General features: G+C 41.1%; 1 protein-coding gene across 2 annotated transcripts in view; it reads right to left on the reverse strand.

Moving 5' to 3' along the window:
* Positions 1-24691, reverse strand: part of PDE3A (phosphodiesterase 3A) — a 242609-nt gene that overhangs the window by 81274 nt on the left and 136644 nt on the right. The window contains exon 2 of one of the 2 annotated variants that reach the window (XM_032688570.1): positions 12121-12171. In XM_032688570.1, the coding sequence (XP_032544461.1) occupies positions 12121-12171 (51 nt within the window). Of the gene's footprint in view, positions 1-8632; positions 9095-12120; positions 12172-24691 lie in introns of those variants that run through there. The other variant, XM_032688571.1, reaches the window with a different exon arrangement.

Genomic DNA, 24691 nt, shown 5'->3' on the forward strand with positions numbered 1-24691 from the left:
CTGCAGTTACTTCTCCCAGGCGTGGGAGGACATTGTATCTCCTGCTGCTGAACTTATTAAGACTCCTGTGGGCCCAGTTCTCCAGCCTGCCAAGGTCCCTCTGAAACAGCAACACAACAACTCGCAGTAGCAGCCACTCCTCCCAGTTCTGTATCATCTGCAAATTTGCTACAGGTGCACTCTTTCCATCATCCAGGTTATTAACTTTTTCAAGCTAATTTTTTTTTCTTTCTATTTTTGAAGTTCAGTAACTGATGCCTCTGTCTCTCCTCTGAGGGCTTGTCCATTCACCATAAAAAGCAGGTTTTTTTTAGTCCTGCATAAAGGCCAGCAACTCAATAATTATGAACTATAGATTCAAGATCTGGTAACCTCCACACTTCCTTTATGGACTGTGAGAATTCATACTGCTCTTGTAACATTCAAGGTTTTTCAGGAATTGAAAGTGGAGCAATGCAGATCCATTACACAATGAACCTTGATCTGTAAAATCCAACCCAACACGAATTTTGTTTTTTATGACTTGACTTTAAGATTTACTCCAGCTCTAGCTTATTCAAAAATCTCAGGAGGTTGTTCCAATAATTCATTTTGAAATTTTGAACACTGATCCATCAGACACAGAACAAAATTATGGCTTACTACTAAAGTCAAGAAAAAGAACATCTGCTGTTGAGAGCAGAGCTGATCAGCTGCGAGCTTTTCCACTGGGAAACTCATAAAATGAGAGAATCCAGCATGTGTTCTTGTAAGGAAGGAACAATAGGAAATACTTTCACTTATTTATTCTTCAAGACTATCCCAGAGAGCAGCAATTACAGCATAGATACCTTCCCCAGCACGGACACAAAGCACAGGGAAAAAACAAAACAAAACTCTTAATAAAAATGCCTTCAAAATGAAGTTTCCATTACAGAGTGAACTCATAGGTTCATTTTGTCCTTGTTAATGAAGGCATCGTCCAATATCAATGGTACTGTGGAAACTCTGTAAGGCAGGTTAGAGCAGCCCACATCCTCTAGCAATGCTACTATTTACATACCAGTGGAAGCATATTGGCTGAAGACTAGGTGTAATCCCTGCTCAGTAAAAAATTAAGTACATTAATCATGTTCATTCCATAATTGGGTTCATCTCTGAATACAGGAAGCTACAATTTTACAATGATTGTGTTCAAAAATCTGTTTGGGAAGGTGACAAATACCTGAAACACACATATGCAGTAAGTGAAACCTAAGGTGCTACTGGAAATGAAAAGAACACCTTGTGGCCCAACTCTCAGCCTTTAATAGTTGTCAGGATCAAAAAAATCTATCATCACAAAAGCTCCAGTGCTACATAGTTTTAATGTGGGGTGCTTTTTTTTCCATTACAAGCAAGCTGGCTGTATCATGCATTATTATGTAGGCCATTGCTTCCCTTCATAAGACCCTGGTTTCAGCTGTTTAATACTTTTTCAAAACTTTAAACATTTGCGCTGATGTTTCCCCTTGCAACAGTTAGTCTGTATTTGGAAAATTTTATCCAGCATAGCCATTTCCAGGAGACTAAGGGACACTGTTTTACTCATTATTAACTATTAAACTCTTTGAGATGCACCACTCTGGTCTCAGAACATTCTCAGTGTAGCTTTTATTTCAGAGATTGACACAAAGATACCTGTATTTTGGCAATTTGAAGAATTTACAGTTTGAAAACCTGCAGAGAGTTTTAGCTTGAGGACTTGAATTTCAGCAGATTAAACGCTCTGAAAGTCTGTAACTTTCTTTATGGGTCTTAAAGGTTACCAGCAACTTAACTGTCAGATGCCAATAAATTTTAAATCCCCTTAAATCCAACAAACAAGTATAACTGAGGACCTAAGCATTTTTCCTAACAGTTTGCAACTGGAAAACTAAAGAAAAAAAAAAACAAACACATGAAAAAAATCTCTTAACCTGAGGACCATAATCCTCCAAATTTATAAAGAAGCAATTGAAAAATATAAGCTGTAGCGAGGAAATTTATATGGTATAAGAAACAGGGATCTGAAAACAAATAAATACACAAAACTATTAAAAATGCCAAAAATGAAATGATGAAAACTGCCAGATACACTGTTGTGACAAGAGAAATGGAGGGAGATTAAGGGGTATTTCAGGAGTCTGATCACCCCAGGGGAGAAAAAGATCTGCTTTCTCTGCTCCAAAACATGACAGTTCACAATCTCATCTTCTCAATTCAATTGCCTTAGTCAATCTGTATCTGCACCGCACAAGTGGATGTGCACTCTCCAGTCTAAGGCAAAGCTTGGCAAAAAAAAAAAAACAAACCAGCAAACCAAAACCAGTGTATCAGCTTCTTCCACTATCTCTGCTTTTCAAAATACTGAGTGTCAAATAGCACCATGCCTAACTGCTTATTTTCTTACCATGCTGCTTCAAGGACTCATTTCACCAGGATATGATTTCAGACTGCTGTTTGCACTTCTCCAAACTGCACTCATCTGCAGCATAGCTATGATCCTACGAATTGCAGCTTTCCTGATCTGGAACTTGCTCACTGAATGAAGTAAAATACAATTTGAGTACTGTCAGCAGGCTTCTGTCCTGTGTCACACAACTGGACTGTCTGATTATCACCAGGACTTGCACAACAAACCTGGTAAGATTAAAGGTGTACAAAGGTATTCAAGAAGAAAGGTGGCATTTCTGGAAATCTGTATTGAGCTCCTGCTTAGCTACAAGAATATTGACATGACAGCTTCCAGTCTACCCCTGTCCCACTGCCAATCATTTTGAGACAGAGAAGTTGACAGAGAAGGGGATTCACAGGGGGTCTGGCACCATTTTAAAGGTTTTTCTCCATCCTACAGATGACGGATATGGAAGGTTGCAGGAGGTTTGCCCACACCTGTGTCACAACTGCCAGTACGACAGATCTTGCCTTTTATTCTCCTGCCCCCTCACAGCCCTCCATCAACACTTATTGCAATTTCTCTATCATCCTTCTGGCTTTTGTGAGTCGCTATGGTCATTTTGTTGCCATTTGCCAGCACGGAGGGATGTACAATGTTGAGACTCCCCACCCCAGCTCTTGCCTGGCTAAAGCCAGGCCAGGTCATGAATACATTCCTGGTGCTGATCCTTCTGAAATGAACTGGTCTCTGTTGTACTTTGGCAACACTGGTTCTGTGGCCTAAATGGACACCTTTACAATCCTGACTGCCCAAGGAACCTCTCTGGTCACATCCTGAGGTGGGGTGGTGATACACTGGCAAGCAAGAGGGATCTCTCTCAAGTGTAATTACCACCCTGTTTCCCTCCTGCACATTCCTCAGAGCAATAGGGTAGAAAGCCTGTGGGACAAACAGAAAGGGTCCCAAGGTTGCAGCTTAGCGCCTGTGGCTCAACTCCTCCCTTCTGGGAGAAGCAAGTCTGTGTCAGGTTGTTTCTCTCTCTGAGATAGCTTTCTGCTCCACATCATTCATTTGCTTCATTAGAAAGCAAGGAAGTTTTTCATAGATCATTTCTTAATCCAAGCCTCAGCTTTCTGCACCTTTCCTGCTGTGCAAAAGTAACTCTCCTCCCCCAGCCACAGCTCCATATTCCAAACAACCCACAACCTTCCCATGAGGCCTCTTTCTCACAACATCCCAAACTCCACAAATCTCTGCTCTGCCACTAAAGCTTTGAAATCTTGTCTGCTGAATGAAAGGATAATGTAAGGTTTTATTAACAATGAATAACTGTGGAAAACCACAGAAACATTCTTAACAGAAAACTTTTTTTTTTGGTAAACTGTTTTTAGGTAAAATTAGAGGGATTGAGTTAGATACAAGGATCACTGCTGTGATATGTCCCAACAGAAATTCTGATTCAGGCATGTATTCCCATGGGCCTTTCTAATGTGAGAGTGTAGGGAGAGATGAGCTACAACTGACAAGGCTGTAACCCCCGGGTGCATGGATTTGAATAAGCTGGAGGTACAAGGGGAGCTGGGACACTGTGGTCACTCGCAATCCTGCTTCTGTGGCCCATCTGACTGATGGCTGGCACACACTTCTTCTAAGTAAATGCAATGATACAAGGTAGTGCATGACCTCTACCTTGGCTTGCATTGCCTCTCCATGGCTGTCTGTGTCTGCTATTCTGCTGCCACTGAAGCCTCCTCAAGAGACCACATGTTGTGGTGGTGGTGATGCCATGGGTGGGATGGTTCCCACCACGTGCCGTAGCCCATCTGGGAGACAGGTTGTGCAAAAAGAATAACTAGGCACAGCCCACCAGGCACAGGCACTTGAAAGGAGAAGGAACTTCTTGGCTCCTGCTGCCCCTGGCTCTTTTGCACATTTTCCTAATCCACAGGCAAGATGTGAGCCAGGGACACTCACAGTCCCGCACCGACTGCTCCGAGGCCTCCTTGCCATAACCATTCCATCATCCCCTTCTCCATGAAAAGCTTCACGAGCTTTGCACAGAGAGGAGGCACACACCACGAACCCCTGCTGCACTGTGGTTTTCACTCAGTTCACTGATACTGTCCTGCTGTGAGCCAGGCTCTGCCACAGCCCCCCTGCACAAACATCTCCACGCCTGTGTGCCACATTCCTGCCTGCAGCCAAGGTGCAAGGACTGCTGTCCTGCAGAGCCCTGTGCTTCCTCACCATGAAGTTCCCTGTGAAGCTGGCTCTGGCTGAACCTCAGCAGTGCCATACTGCTGTCAGGCTGCTGGACAGCAGCAAAAAGTCTGAGTGTAGCAGACACCTGAGAGAAAAGTAAAGCACAGGAGCTCCAACACTGTCTTAAAAATATCAGATGTGTTGTAGCCATTCCCATGGGTGTACAGGGGTTATAAGTGAGGACCATTCAGGGCACAAAGGCAAGATGCAAGTAGCAAAAAGGTCTGTGGCTGAGGTGAGTCATTAGTAAAAAAATTAAAAAACAATAAAGAAAAAAAGAAATATGCAAACCCACAGTTTCCAGTCCTGACAAAATGAACGTTGTCCATTTCTTTACAGCAGCTTTAATCCTCCATCAGAATTACTCTATACATGAACACGCTGAAAATATGGTGGCTCCATGATGTAATGGGATATCAGACTGACTCTCGGAAAATCCCTTGATTTATCATTTCACAGTTATGACTCAAGTCATATCAGGATCAGTTTATCTGCTGTTTAGCACCCTGCATGGGCTGTTGGAAGTTTCTCCCACCCACTGTATCAGTGGTTAGGAGCAGGATATTGCACTGCACATGCAAACTGCCTCAGGCATAGCTGTGCTGTAAATCACTGGCAGGTGAGAGAGGCATCATTTCATGGGCTTTACACTAATCCATCCCAATCTAAACTGGTGACTTAATGGCACAGAAAGCAGTACTGCTGCTTACACTGCTATAAGCATGCATTTCTAGTTGAAGAAATATTACAGCATTTATTTATCTCCACAGTACTTTCCTTTTAACTACCTACAGCTATATAAATCCCTACAGCAATTATTGGTTATGAGGTTTTTACACTGCTGTATAAATCTAGTTCCTGTTTTTAAATTCAGTTTCCATCATGGGATAATGTGTGAAGATTTCTCCTGTCTTAGGAGCAGTATCAAATACAACATATGCTCAAAGGCTACGGCTCATGAAATCTACAGGGAATTTCAGGCAGAGGGAAGTACTCGACAGCATTACAGCAAATATTTAACACCTCTGGCTCATCTGGTTACCACAACATTTTAAATCCATATCCATTCAGTGAAATCATTCTTAAGTTACAGCTCTCAGGGATAAAAAATTAGGATCAGTTCAAGAAACAAGATCCTCAGGCACATACACCAAATAAAACCAACAGAGAATTTCCCCCCAAACCTCACTGAAACTTCAGGAGAGACTTTCAGGCAATCTGAACTGCTGGATGGACAAGAAAGAAAAGCATTCACAAATTCTTTCTTTAGATCTATAAAGGTAATTCCTTCTGAAATTATTGAGAAAGCCATTAAAGATTCAAGCCCTAAGAGACTACAGTTTGTTGAACAGACGTTAATATACAATATTTAATTCATCACCATTTTGCTTAAATTTACCCATGAAAAATACTCACAGGATAAAACTATTCCACATATAAAAAAGTATAGCTAGATCAGACATTTCTCATCAACTGGAACCAAATAGATCTAATTCAGGTTTCACACTCAAATCCACTTTCCTCACCCTTTCACACACACAAAATGCAAAACACCAAGGATAACATTCCTTTGTCATATCAGACCCTGGGAACCATGGAAACTTCTGTGATGTAGTGTGTCTGTGAGCATAAGTGATGCTCAAAAGATCAAAAATAGAATTATATAACAATACATCTCCAAAAACCCTACAACCTTCAACCATATTGTCTATAGACTTCATAACTACTCTTGTTTTGCCACTACCTTTACTTCTCAGCCTGTTCACCCTTGCCTAAATGGTTCTGGGTGTACCTTGGTTTGATGTAAAGTATGTAAGATGAGTAATAACAAATCACTTAATAACTTTTAAAAGACAGAAGAGTGTTCAAATAGAGTATCAGACTTCACTGTGGACTTACAGCTCCCACATTCTTAAAAGTCAGATTTGCTCTATTATTTTAAACAAGAAACAAGATCAAGCCAAAAATCCCACTTTTAGAGCTTGATTTTATTTCCTTCCTTTAGTATTTTTTTAAAGTGGTAGTACAGTAAGCCAGTTTGGAGAGGTTTTGTCATTTGTTAACATAAATATCTTTTATTTACTCTGAATAGAGAAGTAACCTACAATGTTACTACTTATCTGTCAACATATAATATTTCCTCCAGGTTAGCCTAGAACATTGTAAGCTAGTGCTTTAAGGACTAAAAAATGAATTTGCTGCAAAAGGCAGAGGTATTATTTTTATACAATAACTTAGGAGCAGGATCAGCCTAAAACACTTGAGAAGTTGCCTTTTTGGGGTTGTCATCTTGCACAGTAACTGCATTTTCCTACGAGGCACTGTCGAGCAAGGAAGGAGGAGAACAAGCAGAGCAGCCCCAGTCCACTTATGCCAGTCAGTGTAAGGAGCAGTGCAAACAGCCAGGCAAATGTCTGAAGCTGAACATCATCTTCCCCCTGTTAGTTTACCTTTGGTCAATCTGTCCAGATTCACACTTTGCTCAAGTCAACCCCATCCATGTGCATCACTTACTGAGTCTCACTCTCCTAAAGTGATACATGGGTCAGGGAAGTTTCCTTTTTTAAAACCCTCCAGAGAGGTTGAGGGACTGATGATGGAATGGATGCACAGCTCAGTGCAGTCAAGCACACCTCACACCTAGGTAAGGAATACTTATTTTGCCCAGACACATCACAATGTAACACAGTATGATGCAATGCAACATTAGATTACAGTGATTAAAATGAAAAAGAAACGCTGGAAAAGTGAGGCTGAAATACAGCTTTCCTTTGAAACAACGTTAGTGTCTCTACATCTTAATAGAAACAAGATTACAAATGACTCACTTCATAAGAGAGCATTTATTTACCCCTCTTTTACCAGGAGATTTTAGAGAGTCTGACTGAACTGGATCAATTCAGTTCCATTTCGATACAACAAAAAGGTATTCATCAACTATGCCTTATTATTTTATTGTGAATTATGATGTGACATAGTATTTTTTGACTAGTGATAGGTCTGAGATCCCTAGATGTTCTCAGTGGTCTAATTTAGCTTTAAAATTCTACAATTCTATAAAACATGGCATGTAATTTGCCTTTCCCTTCCCTTTTTCAATAAAACAGTGTAGAGGAGGATGCTTCTCAAAAACTGGGAAGCATTTTTGATGTTCCATCCTTCTTTCTGTTGAAGAATTTTCTCCTGAATTTCCTCTTTATCACTGATAAATGCACTTCTTCATAGTCAACCGTTTTATAAACAGAAAACTGAGTTGAAACATGTACTAAGCAAACACCTCCACTTTCAACATTATTTCTAGAATTATTTTTTAGTGTCTTTACATACCAAGTAAGACACTGAAAAAAAAATTCAGAGAAGCCTGGAGTGCCTGGATCAAGAAGTACTCCCATTCATCTCATCTTAGTCCTACTTCTGGTGGCAACGCTTGCTCCAAACAAAGCATCCCACAATTTTTACATCTGCTTTGCCCAGCAGATGTTTACATATTTTCTGTTTACATCTGCTTGACTCTCATCCTTGTTAACCATACTTGCAATGACGCATCAACCAAGACGATCCTGAAAATGCTGAGGTTCTGCCAATGCATCAGTGGTTTCATACATTTATACATATGTGTAAGATATGAGATGCACCAAGGACATGCACCGAGGAACCCTTTAACAGTAGACTACACTTTTCCTTAGCCCCTCACTTTAAAACACTCCTCAAGCCTTTAGAAAAGTCTCACTTTCGAGACAGGAAGATTCTGTTGGTTAAATAAGTCTGCATTAGTGGGCTGCCATGGCATCTCCACATTCACAAGCACATGCTCCTGCAAAATCAGCTTTATGAACACTTTGCAGTATTTATCATGGAAATGACAAGTAATAATCAGCTGGTTCTCTCTGTATGCAGAGGACCCCAACCACCCCCATTAAATGAATGTAAAACTCTTTACAGAGACACAACAGGTTCACCAGAGCACTGTACCTGGTCAGCAGCGGGAATCGACTCCCACCTACGCTTCAGCAAGTACAGAGATTTCCGGCTCATGGTTTCGAATCTGCTCTAGAGGCTTTTTCCAGACTTGAGAAAAAGGCTTCTCCCAAACCAGTGTGTCAAGAACCTTATTTCTGACTCCTGTGCTTCATTGCAGATGGCAGAGCTCCCCGATGTACACAAGTTTTCGTGAGCTGCAAGGTCGAGACCGGTTACACCCGAGCTTCTCGCGTTTCTCTAAAGCATCTGTCTCCTCACAGTGCCACGACAAAGGGAGTCAGTGGAGACAGAGAACAGCCCAGCTTCCACTGACGAGCCACCTCGTAAAAGCCTGAAGTAGGTAGACAACACCACACGCACTCAATCTGAAAATAGCTGTTGCTTAGGAACTGGAGGGGTAAAATGCAGCACCTCGGATATATAATTGAGAGCTTTTATATTTAAAGAGAATTAAAAGCGCTGGACCCGTGTTTCTCTCTCATTCTTTTACAATGCCGGAGGAAGGATCGCTCGATTCCACTGACTCCTGGGGCTACGCCTACATCTCCAGCAAGCCAAACAAGTCCTGATGACAGAGCAACAAATTACTCCCACACATTCAAGGTCCCTCGTAAAAACGTGTGCACAAAGCGTGCCGCGGATCCCACCTGAAACATCTTAGAAGTATCAAGTACTGTGCTTCAGTAGAATGATTAAAATACAATTTGCATAATTTTTCTGCAGAGCAATAATATGCCAAGGATGAATTCTGCTAGTCACATTTTCCTGTAGCATGTGCTGACATTACAAATGGGTATGAATATTTTCCCCTCACATGAGTGACATGATGTAGTTATACAGACTGCATGTGTGTATTTGAGAGAGATTTCTTTAGGTGGATTAAATGTTTAGGAATTTCTTTAATTTGGAATTCAATTTTGAAGTTTCATGCCTAAATTCTAAATTCTAGCCTGTATTAAGTTTGCAAATTAAGGATAGAACAGAATCAAATTCACTTTGCCCTTTCTGTTTGATTTCAAATCCATAGAGTAAATTCTCTGTGTGAAGCACTTACAGAAGGAAGTGTTGTCTTCAGAGAAGAAAAAGAGAAGGAAAAAAACCCCAAGTAGATAGCCAGGAACTCATTGATCTTTGCAAGGCAACCTATAATTCACTCTAATTACAGCAACCTTAATAGTATAATTATTCAAAAAGAAAAGGAATCCTACAACACACACACATACAGATATATATGTATGTGTGTGTGTGCACGCACGCAATATATTAAAAAGGGAAGTGTAATGACAGTGTAGAAGTCAGGAGCAAGTTAAATATTGTAAAGACAGCTTTTTACTTGTCCCTTTTACATTCTATTGAATTGCAGATGCTTATCACGAGACAAACTCCTGCAAACAGAAATTCCCACAAGCCTCGGTGTATTTCATTTGACATCCATCGCTACCTGTAACTAAAGCACTTTGCATTTAACTCCTACATGCAGAAAGGAACACGTTTTTCCAAGTGGGTCATTAAGAAGCATGACATGCACTGTAGTAGTTTGCTCTCGTGTTTCAACACATGCCATAGAAAACCTACTTGCTCTTAAAAAAAAATCTTCACTGGATCAGAGTTTCTTCAATGACTCTTGGAAGAAGAACTTCATGTGGATTTTAGTTTTGCATTATAGTAAACCAGTGGTTCCACCTCCTGTTCTCACAAGTGACGTTTCTAACATCCACATACATAGGTGGCTTCCTAGGATCTATCTTCCCACTTTCCTCTCATTACTCCACATGAATTAAAAGATCATAGACGATTAATAAATTGCCTCCCAATAACCTAACCTTAAATCCCTTCCTGCTCCTTACTCTCCCCTCACTGCTTGCTGGGCAGCACAGGTTGCACTACCACTGTCCAGGAGAGCCCTCTTCTCCCAAGTCCCACTTCTGTGCTGATGGAAAGCCCTTCTGACCTAGGGAAACACCATAAGCAACCCTGTGGCAGATCCTGCAGGTAACTGCCACTTTAAACACCTGATGTGTTAGGTTTGAAGCAGAAGTATACCTAACACACCCCTCACCTTCATTTTTAAGCAACATCTTGTTCAACAATGGGTACATTTATTAGAGACACAAGCTGGCAACAATGCAACAGAACCACAAAAGGATAAAACAGGTCTTTTATATTAAGGGCAAAAATCAGAACCTTCTAAATTTCTCATAACCTCTCAGGGAACTACTTAAATTAGGTTTAACACTCTTTCTATTAAGACAATTTTCAGAGCCATGTAAAAGAGATAATCTGAGGCTACAGTGGAATAACTGAGGCTTATTTTCTTCCCTCTAATGAAACTTTTCTTCCTTGCTTCTTGTGAGTGGGTACTAGGATAGCACGCAGTAATCAGAGATCTTGAGTCATTTTGGGATTCTTTATCAGGAACTGTAGTGATAGGACAAGGGAAAATGGCTTCAAACTGAAAGAGAGTAGGTTTAAATTAGGTGTTAGGAAAAAATTCTTTATTGTGAGGGTGGTGAGGCACTGGATCAGGTTGCCCAGAGCAGCTGTGGATGCCCTGTCACTGCAAGTGTTCAAAGTCAGGGTGGATGGTGCTCTGAGCAACCTGGTTTAGTGAAAAGTGTCCCTGTGCATGGCAGGGGGTTTAGAACAAAATGATCTTTAAAGTCCCTTCCAAACCCAAACTGTTCTACGATTCGAGGATTTTCTTTTCCCACCTTGTTATAGATCCTTTAACATTTCTATGGCGTGTCTGGATTGTTGTACAAGGTATCCATATAGAAATCCTTCACCTCAAGTAAAAGCAATTACAAAATACCAGAGCCCTAACTTATATAATTTCAACACTAGATGGGAAAGACTGCTTTACCCAAGCAGAAAAATTCCTGAACACCAATACTGGTAGCAAAGTCTCATTCACAGCAATTGTAATTCTATAGATAATTAAAAAATGTATCAGGTGATGCCATTTACACTACCAGCAAAATTTCCTTTCACTGATGTGTCAAGGATGAACCAGTAACTACACATGGCTTTCCTGCACCTCCCCACACAATTCTAACACCTTGTTCAATAACAAAAAGATTAGTGGTGAGAGGGCTATCCAAGTTTTACAAGTTTGTCAGGTTTGAAAAAAAAAAACCAGCAAACACAAAACATACACATATTATTTGAAACTGCATCCCTTTGATGTCCTGATGGAGACAGATGAGCCAGAAATGCTTTCTCAATATATCTAATCCATCTTTCTGCTACTTAAAGAAACCTTCTGTTGCATGTATCAGCTCTGTATGAATCACCTGTTTGGATCACAGCTCAAAAATTATATTAATGAAAGCTGTCATGGTTTTATGCTTTGTTCCATTGATTCAATCCTGCAAATATTAACAAAACGAACAACTTTGCCAATGTCGGATGGAAAACTTTCTCGAATGCCTCAAATTTACCAAAAGCCAAAATGAAACACAATATGCTGAGTAACTGACCTGTGAGCCTCTGGGTCCTCGTTTGTGATCCCATTCAGAATGCCCCATGAGCTGAAAACCAAAGAAAAGCAGAGGTAAGAGATAAATTGCACTTATTAGCTTTAATTGAAACATTCATACTTTTATATCCATGACACATTTTCTTTAAAAAAGCAGGTTAGCTTTTACCATTTATTTCACACAGCTTTTAGGTTCGTAATGAGGATGAAAAGATTTGGGAGTTGTTACTATCACACTGTACCTTTACATTCAGAGCCCAAACACATTTGGCATCACATCACTGCTCATGCCAATAAAACTCCCACTACCATAGATTAAACTTTAGCCAGATGTTTAATGCTGATCTGGCAGAAGGACAGATGATATATCAGCAAGGAAATTACCAAAACCCGGGGACATTTGATTAAACAGCACTGTAGGTTTTATACCAAGCATGATAGTTAGTGACAGCTTTAGATCTGTTTCTCCACTGAATTATGGCTTTTTTTTACAGCTACTCAGAGATTGCTTCTGAATAGTGTTTGTTTCTTATGCACACAAGCATTGCTTAATGCAAATATAAAAACGACATATATATATATGACAAACATAAATGAACGACAGGAGGGTTAATGTGACATGTAATGACTTACACTTATTAATATTTTCTTGCTCTTTTGTCCCAACATTCTTTCCCAAAGAAAATGCCTTCTCCCAGGTCAGAGGAGGAGATTTACAACCTACACTTATTGCAGAACATGTTTCCAAAACGCTCATTCCAAGACAAGAGATTAAAACTCCTTTGAAAAATGAGGAAAGCTGCATGCATCTCATATGATGAGGTTTTTTTATCTTCTCCATCAACTGTTCCTACTTACCCTTTCCCTTTCCAACTATCTACCTCCATAACTGGAGACAAACCACGCATGCAGACAGGCATCAAAGATCAGAAATGTCACACCATATTTTTACCTGATAGGGCCTCATGACTGGCCCCCACATTTTAGTGTAATTATTTCCTTTTCCATATACTGTTGGTGGAAACGCTGGCTGTGCCAGGTTTCCCTGTTTACTCCTCTATACTGTTATGTTTGCTCACTACTGGTACAAAGCCAAGATTTGATGTTTATGAAAGCTGGCCTCTCAGTAAATAACTAGCATGCAAAAACTACAAAGAGATGCATCTACCAAGGGTTATATTTTCACAGAATCTCAGCCAAAACCCTCATACCTGTGCTTCCTCCAAGGCTCCTGCCACTCTGGACTGAGAAAACCTCTTCAGTTTTACTCCTCAGCCCCTATTCCTTGGGAGGAAGTAACTCCCACTTCCTTAATTTACTTGGCTAAAGGGAAATTAATTTAGCTTGAGTCTGACCACCTGTGATTCCCAGCATGATAAAGGATTTCTTTACCTACAGCTTCCTACCAGTGAAATTAGCACAAAAAATATGCCTGTTATTTCACACTTCAGAAAAAACTATTAATGTTACAGGCCTGCCTATGATCACTGTGGCTCTCCAGGCCTTTGGCAGCACATACCACACCTTCAAAACCAAATGTAGCATAAGAAAACTTCCAGGTTTTGAATGCTCCTACCCTCACCGAATCCATAGTTCACTGAAAAGCAAAGGGCTGCTTTATTATTGCCACCAAAAATAAGCAGTACAGTCAAGGGTCAAGCCTGGCATTGTTGTTCCCATTAGAGGAGGTACACCAAATGTAAGGATGCTTCCGGTCCAGCCAGTCCCAGGAAACCATACTGACATGACCTGGGGTGGTTACTCATGGTCACCACTCAATCCTCAAACCCAGATCAAGTCCTCTTAAACATTCATTCTTCAGGCATGGTTTGTTCACGCTGTTCCCTGTTCCTGCTTGGTGCTTCACATCTCTACAGAGAGCTTTCAGCCCCATAGCCAACTCCTGCTCTGATCTGCTGCTCCTCTTCCTCCCCAGCTTGCAGGTGCCTTTTGTTTCCCTATCTCTAATCATGCTCCTCTATCCAGTGTGGGCAATCCTGGGATGCTCCACAGAGTGGATGTTGCAGCAGCAGCCAAACGTTACAGTGAAAAATTACTCCGAAGGCTATAACAACTCACCCTTGCTCCATTTCCCAACGTCTAACTATCAACATCACTTATGGAAGTGAGGTCAAAGTCCCCAGTAAAGCAACAAGTCACAAATTGGAACCAACAGAGTGACCCCATGCTTATTGTATCCCCGTTTTATGAGCAAACTCCTCCTAGCAAATGACACAACCCTCCTTCCATTTAATTTCTCTATAAACGTGCCTGCGTGGCATCAGCCACGTTTGTATTTTTTCTGACAGATCCATTTTCCCCACTGTAATTTCCACACCACTGTTCTCTCTCCCTGTGCCAGGATGCCCTTCTGAGTTAACCCTGTGGCTGTCACGGCTGTCACGGGGTGAAACAATGAGCACAACAAGGAAGCAAAGGAATACTTCTAGGATGACAAGAGACCTTTGCCAATTTAGGCAGTTTTCAAGCAAGATAGTAAAATTCAGGACCTAGGAAGCCACTCTTTTCCTGCTTTTTTATAAAATCTTACTTGGCTTTAAAATGCATTTCTGCCTCACAATCTAGAAAACAGTGCTCATATCATGCTAGAATGTTCTTGGCATATCTGTAGTGGTCCATAGTAACAAAGGAGTGAAGGAGGAAAAAATGAAATTAAAAGGATATCACACTTAGAAAAAGACCTCAAGCTTTAAGACAGAAAGCAAAGCAAACAGATAGAGCAGTTGTAGAAGGATCTCTGCAGGCCAACATCCTACAGAAGGATGATTGACTCAGTGTGACACCCTTTAGCTCAAGAAGCCACGCTGTGCTTGGTTACTTCTGAACCTGAGAAAGATTTTCTTTGAATGGACAAACAGTAAGTGCTGTAGTACAAAAAGGAAAGCAAGTATGCCTGACCTATTAGGCTACTTGGAAATCACGATTTTCACAGGCTTTATAGAAATCAAAAGACGAAGAAAACAGTATTAAAAACAAACAAACCAAAACATCCCAAACCAAACCAAACAACAAACCTACAAACAAAAAACAAACCTACAAAAACTTGGAAAAACAGAGTGTGTATAAATCCACTTGAATGAGTCAACCTCCTGAAATAATTAAAAAAGAAAATAATATACTGTTTAATTGATGCATGCATGCAAACAGAGATACAGACATAAATCCATATTTGGAAGTAGGGGGATTTTATGTTTATCACTAATAGAAGAGTTTGCAGCAGACCTCCTCTAAAAAATTCTCTGGAATCACTTTGCTCCAAAGTGATGGTAAACAGCTTCATAGCATCAAACTTATCATTCTTACTGACCAGGCAACTAAGACTGAGTGTACCAGCAGCAGAAAAGGAGGGATAAAAGCAAAATCAAACTCCCACACAGATTAAATGTGTGCAGTCTCTCTCAGAAGGAAAGTAGCTACTTTACATTTCATCTGAAACTGTCCTGGAAACCCAGCTCTGACAGTTTTAACATTTAAAGATGCAAGCAGCTTTTAGGAACAAGAACTCCTGCACGTTCACAAATGCACAAAAACATGGGCTTCACTAAAGCTACCATAATAAAGGACTTAAAGGTTTCCAGGGAAAATGGACTCCCCCAACCCAGCTGAGTGTGAGCACTGTCAGTGGAAGAGGAGGTGGGAATGGAAAAGACACCAACACCAAAATCACAGTCACAGGCAGAAAAAAAGAGAAGTGAAAGGGAGCTAGTTCACTTTGAGCATTTAGGGTTGTAGCCTGTGCTCTAAAACTCAGGCTTTTGCTAGGAACACTATGAAGTTTTTAGGCTTTGTGTTGTAAAACTGATGTTCAATAATGCAGCAATACCTGCAAAGGAGTAAGGAATGGTATAAAGCACTGTCTACATTAAATATCTGAGATCCCCATGTTAAAGTAGAACAAAGACACTGAAAAATTAGCATCCTCAGCTCTTGTCTTTCTAAATGCAGTTCTTCTCCTATTTGGTTATTTAATTAAAGTCCCAGCATATGATTACATAAGAATCTCAACTTTCATTAAAATTCATAAACCATAATTCTAAGCCTCCTCAGTATTAGAGAACTGCAGGAAAATGTGACCCACACATATCATAGAAGATCTAAATAAATTAAAAGACAGAAAGTAAAGAATGACAATTCAAACCTTTTCAGCTGTTTCTAAGCCTTGTTTTCCCCTTAAATAATCTTTTCTGGCCTAGGTTTTGGTACCTTTGAACCAGCAATGCTGCTGGAAAGAAAAAAACAAGACAAAAAAAACCTCCAACAAAACCAACTAAAAAGAAAAACACCTAGCCCCCAAAACCACTCACAGAAATAGAAAAGGCATAATCTTATTATAAGGACTTTTCCAACTGGGCGCAGGTTGGGAAAAATCCACAATATTTAGAATGTGAGCAGTGCCATGTATATTCCTTGGAAGGGGAGGGAGTCCTCAGCAGAATGCAACAGCATTTTGAAACCACATGGTTTTTTTATTGAAGCAAATATAACACTCAGCACAGTTTCATTAGAGGGAATGAGCAGATCTTTTCATGGTGAGTACTTAAGAGAACTAATGAAATAGTTAGTGTTTAATAGAAGACTTTAAATCAATGCAAAGTCTATTCTAATTCTATTTAGATTATAGTCTGTTACTCTGGAATTTTATTTAGAAACTTATTTACACATGCACAACACTTTTACAGTTATAAAATAATTAGATGGTGATGACAAAAATTAGCTAAATCAGCCAAAACTCACCAAAGCTAATAAATGAGATTCAAAAAGACTGCAGCAGGATCAAAGAGTCCAAATGCATTTGTCAGGACCTTGCCCAAACTCACTGGCTCCTTCCCTTGGACTTAAAGATTTCAGACTGTAGCTGGACATCTCGTTTCCATTACAGTGAACATAAGAGAGTCCTGCTCTCTCTAGTGAATGAACAAAATGGGAACACAAAGCAAAGCACAGGAATGTGAGAGAAACTGCTCCTCTTCCCCATCTGTGACCGGGAGCCAAACACTTAGCATGCAATATTCCCTGTTGAACTGGCTGCAATACATGAATAGAGCAGCCTGAGCTCCCCCAAACAGCTGAGAATCTGCAGAAATGCCTTTTTTTGCCACTCCTGGAAGAATTTAGAGCATTTAGTAGCAGCAAAAATTCATCACCAATGAAATGATGAGAAGTTTTGGCTGGGTGGTAGCCAGCAGTTGCTTATATCTGGGAATCAGCATCCAGAAGAGCTAGATAGGAGTATCCAATCTGGCTGGCACCTGGTTTCAGCCTTCACCAAAATAGCAGAGCCTGTATTTAAACATGAGTATAACATCTTCCCTCTTAGAAAAGATTCTGTTGAATGGGCACGTTGAGGATGTGGAACAGCGTCTCACTGTTTGACAGTGTTTGACACTGCCTCCTTACAGCCTCTGCTGAATGGGGCATAGTATGATAGATCTGCTCTGACTGACTGAATGGGCATTAGCCATGCTTCAGTCAGGATCATATTTCCACTGGTAATAAGAAACTGTTTGTTACCAGCATGGAGGCACAAAATGTTCCCGATAAGTTCCTTTTTTTGGTAACAAAAAAGAGCACAAATTATTTCCTTGATTACATATTAGAAGAAACATTTATTTTTACAAACATGCAGGAGTCAGGTCATACAGAAACTAACAGGGTGTTTTTTGCACATGCTATTTTGGGTAGGATTCCTTCTATTCGATAGACTGTTCCCTCCATTTTCATGGTAATCAAGATAAATGAGATGATTTACTGACTTAATTGCTTTAGGGAGGGCAGTTTTGGTGTGGACACCATCAGCAGGAGAAGCTAAGCAGGCTGGAGCTCCTGAGATTCAGCACTGCCAGATCCTGGCAGTGGGGGAGCAGCTGCATGGTTGCAGCTTGTCCTGTGGGCATCCGAAGCTTCAGAGACACCTTCCTTGCTGTGTGGTGAGAGTGATCATACTCAGGCAAGTGTGGGCTATGACACACAGATAGCAAAGTGCTCCAGTATTTGGAAAAACAATCCCTTTTCCACAACCCTCCGCCAGCTCCCCGGGTCAGCACAAAGCACGAGATGTCAGAGCCGCGCTGCTCAGCCAGATCTGTGAGCTGCATGCTGGCTGTGCAATTAGTGGGGAGGGAACTCTCCCCCCAAAAGCTCCCAGTGTGTTGGAGCCCTGCAAACCATCAAGGCCAGCCCCCGTTCTGAGACTGGTTAAAAAAAAAAATCCCCTCAAAACAACAAAACAAAATAACCCATCACAATAAACCAACTAAATGAATGAATTGGGGGTGACCGTGCAAGAGCCATTCGGCTGCTTCCCAATCAAATAAGTTGTTTCAAAGGTTTCTGGGCTGCTGGACAACAGCTGCAAGAATAGGTAAGAGTTTTAAATCAAGGCAGAGGTAGAAACAGTTTGAAACTTGGCCTTGCTTTGAACTGGAGGCAGGGGCAGAGAGGTACAGTCATGGGTCTGGAGAGGAGCTGCAGTGAACGGCTTCCTTGCAGGATGAGCCCCACGCGGGGATGGAGTTAAGTCTTCTGAAGCTGGTACCCTGGGGAAGCTGGAAGTCCCAGAGGGAGTTGCTCCTTGATCCCTCCAGCCCTCTCAGAACCTGGCTGGGAGGTCAAGCAACGAACCACAGCACTTCCAGAGGCTACACAGAACAGGGGAAAAACTTATATATCAGGAAGATACTCTGTTGACACAGCGAGCAGGACAGTGAGTCTCCATTCCCTGTGGCAGCAGAGAATGGAGAAAATAGGGCACTTGGTGAGCTAAGGCTGAGGGGAGGCAAATGGTCATGTCAGCAGCACAGGAGGACAACCCAAAAGGCACCAGCAGTGACTGTCCTGCAGGCACAGCAAAGAAACCATCCCAAGCACTTAACCAGGGACTCAGCTCCAAAGGAATGAGATCATATCTGGCGCTGGGTTAGACAGCAAGAGAGAGACTACATTTTGGAGGACTTTCTCATGGCAGCATATGACCTTTTAGAATATTTCCAGACAATAAACTGCATCTGACTTCTTCAGGGATCCTGGCTCCCTTGCACAGGGGCAGGAGGCACGAAGACATGTGACACAGCAAACTGGCAGCAGCGGGTTCATGGCAACTGTTGTGCTCCTTGCTCCACACCACCCCTTAAAATGAGCAGGTTTAACTTTAGATAATATGAAGGTATTGTGCAATGAAAAAAAACCTGTAGGTGGGAAAAAGAAAAGGCACAGGAATATCCACCTCCACACCCTGTATCTGGTTTTATAAAATTTTTGTCACAACTACTTAAACAGATGACAGTAGTAAAACAAATTCATACAGAATTCTATTATTTTCCCTCCTACCATTGAATTTCTCAGGTCCCTACTAATCTTTCACGTATCAAACAGTATTTTAAACAATGGGTTTGGGAGGCAGAGGTGTAGTAAAATACAGAAAAGACCTGATTTTTTTTGAAGACTAAGGAGGTAGGGGAGGGTGTGATAATGGTGCTTTTTATGCTCTTTTGGTGTTTTTTTTTGGTTTTTTTGGTAAGCAATTCTTATTCTTCAGTGATCCTCAAGGATGGATGACAGACGAAGAGCTACTAGCAGATGTGGAGCAGATTTTTTTTAGCAAAGGCTTCCTAAATTAAAGATCCTATCTTAATCTGAATATTTAAAAGACTTTCAGAATAAATGAATAAAACAATTAAACTAATCATAAATAGAATTCTTATTCCCTTAAGCTGATCTGGTGAATTAATAATAGCCATATTCTTCTGGTAGACTAGTAATCCACAAGCAAAAGTGTTCTACCAAATTTCCTATGTACTCACTTTCCCATTCTGAGCATACTCATGATAACCAAAGCTCTAGAAAAAAATATCCATACTGGTGAGATAAAAAATGTGGGCACAGCTACTTTGATATCCTCCTACCTTAGTCATGCCCATAATTTACAGACAGTAATTTACAGAAGATTTCTTAGTATGGGAATGCCAGGGCAACACAGCAATGTCAAGACTCTTAAACATGACAGCAAGCTAACTAATGCAGACTGCTAAAAAGAAGAAAACTACTATTTCAACCTTTCTTGCTATTCACAGTACACATATGAAGTTCCTAGATTTCGAAGCTACACAGTCAAGTCCACGCTGGTGCAATTAAGTTCCTAGAAAAAGTTAGGAAGCTTATTTACTTTTTTTTTCCATTGGAAATCATTAACTATGCATTAAGAATCACAGTCATAATATCAAGCCTGGCACAGGCTTGATAAACGAGCCAGCTACTGCAGCAGACAGAGCTTAGTCTGAGAGCTTGTTTAGGTATCTAAAGCCTATTATTTATTTTTTTAAAGGAGCCTAAAGTCTGACTAATACAAAACAATCTGCTCTGCAATGTATGTTACTAATACTGTTCTGTCTATAATGCATAGTTTTTCTCTCACTTTCCAACTTTTCAGAGACTGTAGTTTCATATAGGTTTCATTTGCTATATTGTTAACATAAACCTCAAAGATGATGTCCTCTCTTTTGGGCTAGTTACCAGCACACAGCAGGGTCTCTGCATCCGAAGAAATTAGTTCCTTGAAGATACAGGGGATGTCTTTTTGCATTTCAGCAATTAAAAACCCACTGAAAAAGCAGGTAAACATTTAAGGGATTTTTCAGTCAGGCTCCGATTTTAGGTGAATCACCCACAATATTAACACAGAGCATGACAGGTCATATGGAAAGCAACTTAGTCCAATTAGTTTAGTAAGTGCATTAATCAAATAGCTGACTGCTCTCTGGTATTCTGCACAAAAACGGGAATTTCCCAATTCAATTCCCAGTGGATAAGTGCCTACCTCACAGCAAAAAGGAAAACATCAACATAAACAAAACCCCAAAACATTGTCCAAATCGACATCCTTATTGGCAGCCTCAGCAGAAAAAATCCCTTAGGACTGAGTAAGCATGGAGGTTTCACCAGACATTTAACCTTCAGAAGTGGTTCCTCTGCAAAGGAACTGAGCCACAGCAGCAGGGGTAAGGACACATGTGACTTGCTTGTGTCCTCATTGTACTTCCCTCCTGCACACAGGATGGCACATTGTCGTAGTTGTCAACTTAAAACCTCTCACCAGTGCAACGAGTCACTTACAAAAAGGAAGGGAGTAGAGAGTGAGAGAGAAAACATCCCAACACCAACTGCTTGGTCAGCGAAGTCAAAGGTTGCAGTGCCCCCCAAAACTGGAAATTCTGTAAGCAGCAGAGTCCAACAGTTTGAACAAATCAGATCTCTTGTGATACCACATGCGCTTACTGAAGAGGGAAAAACAAACTTTGCTTGTTTTAATATGGCAACTTAATGTCCACCTGGTGTGAAACATGAAACACGGTGATTACAGGAATAGGCCCCCGGTGAGGCTAAAATACAGCGAGCCAGAAATTAAATTCTTACAGTTTCAGCAGCTCATTTTCCTGAAATGCATTAACTTTAATGGTAGCACACTGAGGGACAGCTAGATTCAGTAATGAAACTTTTAAGATGCAGAGAATTTGGCCTCCCTCAAGCTAGTGCACAAATCACACTGACCCTTCTCCCACCGTGGGAGCAGCACTGAGCCTCGCCAGGTGAAGCCTCAGCTTCCAGGGCCGGCCTGGAAAAGAAAAAAGCATTGGTCTGCCAAGGCTTATTTCAGCCTGACACCCACACAAACAAGCTACTTGTATCATTAACACCCCATTTTCCCGGTTTTGAGGTTTCACAATGCAGAAGAATAGAATTGATATTTCATCAGCTAGATCCCAGCTAGCAAATGTCCTAAAATTACACTGTAGAGTCTGGTAGCTTACTAAAAACCTCAGTGTCAAAACTCAAAGTACACTCAGTTTAAACACACCCTTGGGGGGATTTTATACTAACTACTTTCTATTTCAGACTATTCACTTTAAGCTCAACCAGCAATGCTTCATCACTCATCCAGGAAAGCTCCCCTCTCTGCCACCCAATCTCAATCAACCTGCCAAATTAATTATCACCCTGCATTTGTCTATTGCTAAGAGGGGGGAAAAAAGCAAAGAGATGAACCTACCAGTGACCTGAGCAAAAATGAATCCTCTGAAACAGAACTAATTCAATCAGTTCAGTGATCTTCTTCCAGCATGACACATTTCACCCACCCCATCCCCAAGCAGCCCATTTCCCACATCTCCTCCAACCGTCCTCGGCAAGGCGCTCACATGGGGCTCAGATGTCTATTCAGCAGCAAACCAGGGATCTTTTCCACTCCTCCTTGTAACCACATGATTTAAAATAAAGGAAAAATCCAACTGTCACAGAAAATGCACAACAGTAATTTCACAGTGACATTTACATGCGAATTCCTGGCCACAGAATATGTGTTTCAGCCAGATAGCAGTAGGATTTGATTACCTACCTCAAATTTATGGGACCACAGGCACCAAACTTCGGTGCTTCTCTGCAGAGCAAGGCTTCCCTTTTGGTACCCCAGTCAGGCCTTACAGCAGAGCTGTCAGGACTAACACACAGAGAACTTGCAGTATTTGTGGGTTTTAAATCACTGCCATGAGTCAGACACCAAACCTTGTGCTGACTGCGTTCCGAACCTAGCAAGGACATGTGTGTGCACGGCTGCAGCATTGGTGACTCTGCTGACTTTGAAAGGGCCCAGTTCAAGGAAACGAGTTACACACGCATTTTAGGCTTCCCTGTCCTACAATTTTAGATGACAGTCCAGCTGAATTGCATGCAGAAATACATTTGGACCATGAATTTCCCCGCTGCTGGAAATGGCACCAATTTCCTTGCGGTCATGCTGTCAGACATTGCATGACACTCTGCACCAGCTGATCACATCATGCCTGTGCAGTGAGAATACTGAAAGCTCTGGGTGTAGGACCACAACAGAAACACCAACCTCTACTCTTTCTGTGCACTTCATTTTCCATCACTGTACTCTTTTTACAGAACACATTCAGAGCAAGAGCAGAAAAGGCAAAGGCAACTCAAATAGAGTAAAAAATTCCAGGTGGCAGCCCCACTTGGGAAACAAAAAGACACCAAAGCAAGATCTCCCTTTACCAGGGAGTTTGAGTATAAAGTCAATCCCACCTTGCTTTTCTCCATATACAATTTATAATACGGTCTGTGCTTTCTTAGACAGGAGGCACATCACAAACAGACATCAGTACTGAGAGGTACTGAAATCTGGATGCCTGCACAGGATCCCTGTCAAGTCAGGTAAAGCTTCAGATGCAGGAGCCCTGACAGTTCCCTCTTCCACAAAGGAACAGGAGAACAGCAACACCACCACACAGAGGCAGGACTCTGAGTAATCTCTAGGTAGGTGCCTACACAGGCAGCAGTTTGTCATTCACACCCATCTGCTGCTCCAAATCACACACACACACATGCTGTCACGTGTGCTTTTCCCCATCTGGATTGCAGGGATGCTGGATATAAACAGGCAAAAGCCAGGAAGTTGAATACTGGCCTTGTGCTGTACGGGGGGAAATCGTCAGTCACCTTCACCACCCTAACACAAGTAATTTCAGTGGAGGTTTCTAGAAATCAGAGTAAAGACAGATTTTTCACGATGGCTGCAGGTTTTTCCATGATTTGAAATCCTGCCTTTCAAACCAGCCTGACTCTTTATAAGCTTTGCATCTCAGATTTTATTTTTAAAGTAATAAAAACCACGCATGTTGTCTTAGAGGGATATCATAAAATACATTCCCCTGCAACGCTGTCTGCCAACATTTAATTCCACGTGGTCACCCAAGTCATATTTCCATAGTGTCACAGCACTGCTAACAGCAAAACCAGAGCCCACAAAAGGTTCAAGCCTCTACCATGGTGTAAAGGATGCACAAAATATATGCTATTCGGGGGTGTCATGGTGCAAATGGATATACCAGGAGGCGTTTTGGAGTGAGAAGGAGAAAGGCAGAGCAGGACAGAAGGGAAAGGAGCCCTCTCTGGAAGGGCTGGCCTTGAAGGAGAGACGTGCAGCTGCCCTAGTCCCTCTGTTTTAAGTCCCCAGTTTTGGTTCAGCTAAATTGAGTCGCATGAAAACTGTTGAAACGTTCTTTGGTGGAATAATATCCCATTGAAAATGTCGTTTGGACTAAATTGCCTTTCAGAAACCAGCTCCAATAAACTTAAGTAGCATTTCTGTGGTAAAAAAAGAAAAAAAAAAAAAAAGGAAAAAGTTTTATGTCAAAAAAGTCCATCTATTCAAAATATAAAATTCAGAAATTTGCTTTCTTTTATATGAGCAAGCACCTCCCCCTCTACCACTGGTCCTGTTTTCCCCCAGAATTTTATTCCTTACATGATTTAGCTTTGCATGCTGTTGAAATATACTTCTAAAGCAAATTTGATCTAAAAAGTGCAATATTTCCTCTTCTTATTGACAAGCTGTTCAGCACTCCATCAGAAATAAGAGCTTTCCCTTCTATTAATCTCATTATGATGTCTTCAATTCCCTACTTTTTTTTCTGAAACAGTAATTTAAGTTCCTTTTTCCTGTGTCCCAAATACTACTTCTTTCATCTTGTGCAAAAATGCTATTTTGGTTC

This window comes from Chiroxiphia lanceolata, chromosome 5 (genome assembly GCF_009829145.1).
Source record: "Chiroxiphia lanceolata isolate bChiLan1 chromosome 5, bChiLan1.pri, whole genome shotgun sequence".
NCBI lineage: Eukaryota > Metazoa > Chordata > Aves > Passeriformes > Pipridae > Chiroxiphia > Chiroxiphia lanceolata.